The 6,000-nt window shown below is 44.6% G+C and overlaps 1 protein-coding gene across 12 annotated transcripts in view; it reads left to right on the top strand.

The window, feature by feature from the left end:
* The window catches only part of PMEPA1 (prostate transmembrane protein, androgen induced 1), a 282,083-nt gene that overhangs the window by 145,965 nt on the left and 130,118 nt on the right, over positions 1 to 6,000 (top strand). Inside the window, exon 48 of one of the 12 annotated variants that reach the window (XM_085889553.1) lies at positions 4,036 to 4,473. The exons of the other annotated variants lie outside the window; for them this stretch is intronic. Within the exon in view, the coding sequence (XP_085745679.1) occupies positions 4,036 to 4,234 (199 nt within the window). The 3' untranslated portion in view covers positions 4,235 to 4,473. Of the gene's footprint in view, positions 1 to 4,035; positions 4,474 to 6,000 lie in introns of those variants that run through there. 12 annotated transcript variants of the gene reach the window in all.

Below are 6,000 nucleotides of genomic sequence, written 5' to 3'. Positions count from 1 at the left end.
GTCTTTGGGCCTCTCACTCAATCACCGCAGGTTGGTCGGTGGTCTTTCTGTCTTCTACCGACTCCTCTCCAGCCTTGCCCCCCCTGCTCTCTCTGCGATTTGTCCCAACCACATTTCCACAGGGCGCTCAAGGTCCGCCAACAACCCCCTTCTGGTAAAACTACCAAAATCACGAATCACTGCTCATCTTCACTCTTTCGTTCCTCTTTTTTCCCGCCTTTGGAATAAACTTCCTCACTCTATTCTTTCCCATTCTTCCCTCCAGGCTTTCAAAACAGCTGTTCACCACCACCTCTTATCTTCCCCCATCCAAATCCTCGATCTTTTCTACCCCCGATAATCCACCCAAGCCCACTTCCTTCAATTCTCCTGCTTTCCTTCCTGAAAGTCCCTGTAATGTCCATCTTCTCCTCGCCATGTTCCCCGTCCCATCCCCATCCCTCTCCCTTCCACAGTTCACCTGTGTCTGTTCCCCAATGATTTGTCCCTTCCACTCCCGCCCCTCTTGTCTCATGCCTCCTTGCTGTGAGTTGTGTGTTAGCTCTCATACGAGCCTCGACCAAGGTATACAAAAAAAAAATATATATATATATATATATATATATATATATATATATATATATATATATATATATCAATTTGAAATTTGGGTCACACATGTACCACCTGAAAAGGAAGAACCCTATTGATTTTGGTCATGGCCGGATCCAAGATGGCCGATGTTTTTTGTAATAAATGGAAAACTGCTTATCTGATTTCAATTATTTTTGGTTGCTATGTTGCTCACCCCTGGGGAACTTTTTCGCGATGATGACCAAATGGTGTCTTGTTTCCAATTCACCTCCCTCATTATCTGGAATATGTATGACCTTTTTCATTCAATAGCGGGGATTCCCCATCTCTGATGGTATATTTTAAAATAAGCGAGGAAAAAAAGCATGTGGCATAACAAAAGATTTATTGGGGATGTAATGCAGGGAAAGATGAGAGAGGTGTGGGGTGTGACAATTATACAAGCAACTTACAAAAGCAGACACAGTGCAGACTTGACGCGAGATTAATAAAAGCAATAACAATCACAACAATGAAGATCTTATACAGGCTTATCTAACGGACAGGTGCCAACACACTCAGACACACACTCAGACAAAATAAACCCAATGAAAGGCAAAGGACTTTTGTAGCCAGGAAGGGAGGGAGTTGAGGTCACAGTTTTTGTTACCTGAGTGTTTCGGGAGGGGGGGGGGGGTGGATGCTCCGTGGTGCGGCACCCGACAAAAGTTGTGCAGTTCGGTCCACAATCACACGTGTGGTAATCGTGTCTGCAGTAGGAGCTTGAGTGGAGGAGAGCGGAGTCCAAAATGGCGAGAGCTGAGCAGGAGCAGGACCAAACAAGAGGTTTGGTCGAGATTGTGTCGGTGAGGACCAGTAGGCTGGCCATCGAGGTGAAACGTAATCAGAGCCAAGCAGCCGGAACGCCTTCGCAACAACTCCTTCAATTCCCTTTTGCACTTCTCCTTCCAACGGCCTCCCACAACAACAACAACAACAACCTTCCCATCCAACGACAACCTTCCAATTCAACTCAATACCTTCGCATCCAACAACCGGGTGTTGTGGCGTGCGCCTGTAATACGGCTACTCGGAGGCTTGGGTTGGAGGATCGCTTGAGGACGGGAGCTCTGCACTGGGCCGCGCTATGAGAGGGTGTAGGGCAGCCTGGAATCATAGCGAAACCCAATCCTTATCCCTGTGTCATAAGAGGCGACCAGGGTTGCGTCAGGAAGGGCATCCGGCGTAAAACCTATGCCAAAATCAGCATGCAGATCATAACGGATGATCCGCTGTGGCGACCCCTAACGGGAGCAGCCGAAAGATGAACAACAACAACCTTCGCATCCAACAACTTCGACCGACTTCTTCCTTTCCATCCACCCCAACTTCGCCCCACTCTGAGGATTGCTCTGTACTTTATAGATCACGGAGCTTGGGGAGGAGCCATGGTGAAACCGACGTCATTGTCCGATCCGAGCATCCCGATTGGACCGGCCCTTCATGTGGTCTGCCTTTCTGGGCGTTGTTTCAGCCAGACGCTAGTTTGGCCCGCCCACTCCGTGTGTGTCTGGGTTTGGGAAGGTGGATACAGCGGGTAGACGGTGGTACGCTGTGACAAGCGAAACGAGCCAATACACTTTTTCTTCAAGTGTATTGGTTTTGATGTCCATCGACCTAGTGTTGGCTTTGTGGTTAGGGCGGCTGGCTTGGAATCTTAGGGTCCTGATTTTGAGCCCTGTTGGCTGCTGAATTAACACCAGGTAGGGTTGCTTCAGCCTGTTATCCTTCCGAGGTCGACAAAATGAGTACCAGTGTACTGGTATGGGGCACAGAATCAGCGCCGTCGTCATCCCCCAACAAAATGATCACGACCCGGCAGCCAAGCTGCCATACTCAAGAAGAAGAAGAAGATGTCCGTCGGCACACAAAATTTCAGCTTTCCTTGTCATCTGGAAGGTACCGATCTTTAATATCAGTCAGAGTCGGTCAGTCAGTCAGTGGTTAGAAAGAGCTCTATATATTAGACAAGCAGGATATGTTTATATTTTGTGTTAAGGTTAGCATATGAACCGTGTTTTCCTCATTCTCGGGTCGCTCACCTGCATTTGATTTTTCATTTATTTATATCATCATTTATGGATGCTTTCCTTCAGTTCTGTGATCCCCCCCCCCCCCACTGGTGTATCGGCTTCGATGTCCATTAGCATGCAAAGTTACCGTGCTTCCCCATTCTCGGATAGCTTTCCTGCATTTTCTATTCTCATTTATTTATAATTTCATTTCCGGATGTTTCCAACGGTTCTGTGATTTTTATTTTCATCCCCCCCCCCCCCCCCGTGTATTGGCTTTGATGTCCTTCGCCATGCAAAACTTCAGCTTTGTGCGTGCGTGTTGTGGTCTGGAGTTGAATGCCCACCAATCTCTTGGGCAGTGTTAAAATAATGCAGGATGGCCAAGATCCTTGTGGCGTATTATTTACACCCACCATGCTGTCCCAGTGTTGCCGGGAAAGTTGCCGAACAGCCTTCGATGCCATTGCCAAGATTTCTCCAACCGGTGGGGGTGGTGGCGGACCGTGGACGTGCTTGCTCTGACAGTAGACGATTTATTAATGGAAGTCAGCACACCACCTGAAATGGGATGAGGCAATAAATGATTACCTCCGCATTGCCCTGGCCTCAGCTTATGGGTGGCTTTGCTTTCAATGACGAGGAAATTGTGACACTTTTAAGAAAAGTGTGGTACGTATTTAGGTTTGTGAAATAACCGGTTTCATTACCTCTGTATGTGGGCACGCAGCCATGTGAAGTTTTCTCCCTCGTCCACTGCCCCAACAACGTGCAAATAATATTCTCCACAATTTGTTCACCTTATTGTAAACAAAATACTACCGTGACTCGTGAATTTTTTTTTGCTTGATCTTCCATTTTGTCATGTTGCTCGTCAGACTGCACTTTGTCAAATTATACAAGCGTGTCTTGTTTCATCCATCCTGCAAATCGGACAAATGTCTTCATCGAATTGCCAGACTTCTCCATGAGCCTCGCCTGCTCCCAAAGGGGACAGCAGAGCTTCTTGCAATCGGTCTGTGTCAATGAGTGTGTGAGTCCGCATGCAGATCTACTTTGATAGAGACTGTACCTTCACAGGTCTACTGCAATTTATAGACCCCACTGAGGATTGGCAGTGTTAAATGTTCTGTCGAGTGCACATTGTGTTTGATGAAAGGCACGTTTTATACATTTTACGGATATAATGTCGAATTTTCAATGTTGCTTTGAAAAGCCTGCCCCAATTCCCCCGCCTTGTGCTGCCAATTACACTTTCACACCCACTCATGCTAGTCCTCGCATTCTAACAATAGAGAATGTAACTAAATTAACATTTGCTTTCAAAGAAAGAGCACTCAAGATGTATTTTTGGCTTTTTGAAAACGAATTCTTACACGTTATGGTCTCGTTTGTTGTGTTCCACTATCAGGCCACAGCATTATGTAAACCTGCCCGTGCAGTTCTGCCCCGACAGAACGGGTCTGTTTGAAGGTCAGTTGGTGATCGAAGCAGGTAGAGCAGGGAACCTGGTTGCGCACCTGAGGGGAGAAGCTTACACCGAAACCTCGTCACACCAGCAAGCATGTCTGCAGCCGCCCGTCGCCGCTGGCCGATCACATCAACGCTGAGCCTTCACTTTACAACCCATCAGTCTCAACCTCACTCGCAATGTTTGAGTTTTTCTTCTGATGAAACCTCATCCCTTGCATGTAAAGCTTAGCTTTTCTTCTTACTCAAACAAGACTGTTTCTCTACTCTTCCAACTCACTATGAAGCACAGTGCTGGACCAAGGAAGTGTTTATACTGTTTGCATATTTTTTAAATGTTTGTGCGAATTGTTGAAAATAAAGTTTGATACACACGGAAGAGTTGGTTATTGTTGGTTCTTTTTTTTTTCTTTTCTTGACGGTGTGAATATCTGTGTCTTGGAGGTTGGTGTACACTTATTTTACACTTGATGGTTCAGTATCGGATTGAACCGTACGTAATCTACATCCATCTTCATGTACACGTCGCGGGGGCTCAGTTTGCTTCCAATTCTTACCAATTCACATTTGATTGTTGTATGACTTGACGATAAATACAGAATGCACATCTCGAGTTGTCAGGTCAAACCGAGCTGGCTCACTTGAGACTTTCAGGGAAGGTGTAATCTGTCTTTCCTTCTTGGTCTGCCCTGCAAGTGATTCCTGTCCACATTTCTTTGTGGGTGACTTTAATTCTCTTGAAATGATGGTGGTGGATGCATATTCCACACCAAATGGTGCCAATTAAGCGAAGCAGGCCACACCCCTTCAGTTCTTGATGATGCATTTGATCGAGCACACGCAAGAGGCAAAAATTTCCTGAGTGATGCTCAAGTCGGCAAGAGGAACCAGATTTATCAGAAGCCTTCACGGAAGGCAGAATCCTTTGTGTCTAAACCTGTGGGGGCTCCCCTCCCACCTCACAAAGTGCTTTTCTTGTGTTCCTTCATGTCTTGTTTTTTTCCCACAATTATATAATATGGGTATGTTTAGTTTGTTTTATTTTTTAAGTCACGGAGCATCTGACCTCGAATGTTGGAACACAGAGATGTGAATGAAGGTTTTATGATGGGCCCAAAGTGACATTTGCATGCAGCCACGTTGCACTTCTTTCTTGGCTGCAGTGGAAGAGTAATAAAACTGGAATGCCAGAAACAGGACTGTGTTGGAGTTGCCAAACGCAAACAGAATGCCACTGTAATGCTGCTGGGTTTTAACTGAGCATGTCGTACTACCATGTGACAATGATTTGCATACATCGTGCAAAGAACCTTTGGCACGGCATAATTTGTGCATAAACATGGTATATGGTCCATCTCTAAAAATATGAACTGTGATATATATATATATATACATATATATATATATACATATATATACATATATATATATATATATATATACATATATATATATATATATATATATACATATATATATATATATATATATATATATATATATATATATATATATATATATATATACACATGAATCTGGGTGCCTGTCCGTGCGTTTGTCTGTCTCCTGTTTTATGGCAGGTGCTTCCCATGCTGCATTTGAAATGCTGCACGCACAGGCAAAGCTCAACATTCACTTTTGAAATGATGGGAGAACAGACGTGAATAATGTTGATGCCAAATTTTATTTCACAAGCAGGATATTCGACACCAAATTAACACAATTTAAAATGGCTGTATTTTACCCTCGCTAAATACAAATCCAACCTCTGTCACCTGATATTGCACCACCATTTTGTGGTGGGTGGTATAAGTTGCTCAGAGCTTTGGCACTGAGTGAAACCAAGAGTGCAACACCAGCTTTTTAAAGCTCTTTAAATAATTTACATTGATAGATTAACTTAAAT

This window comes from Eptatretus burgeri, chromosome 7 (genome assembly GCF_056783735.1).
Source record: "Eptatretus burgeri isolate ZD-2024b chromosome 7, Ebu_testis_v1, whole genome shotgun sequence".
Classification (NCBI taxonomy): Eukaryota; Metazoa; Chordata; class Myxini; order Myxiniformes; family Myxinidae; genus Eptatretus; species Eptatretus burgeri.
Note: the sequence above shows the minus strand (reverse complement) of the source record. Positions and strands in the feature narration are given on the sequence as shown.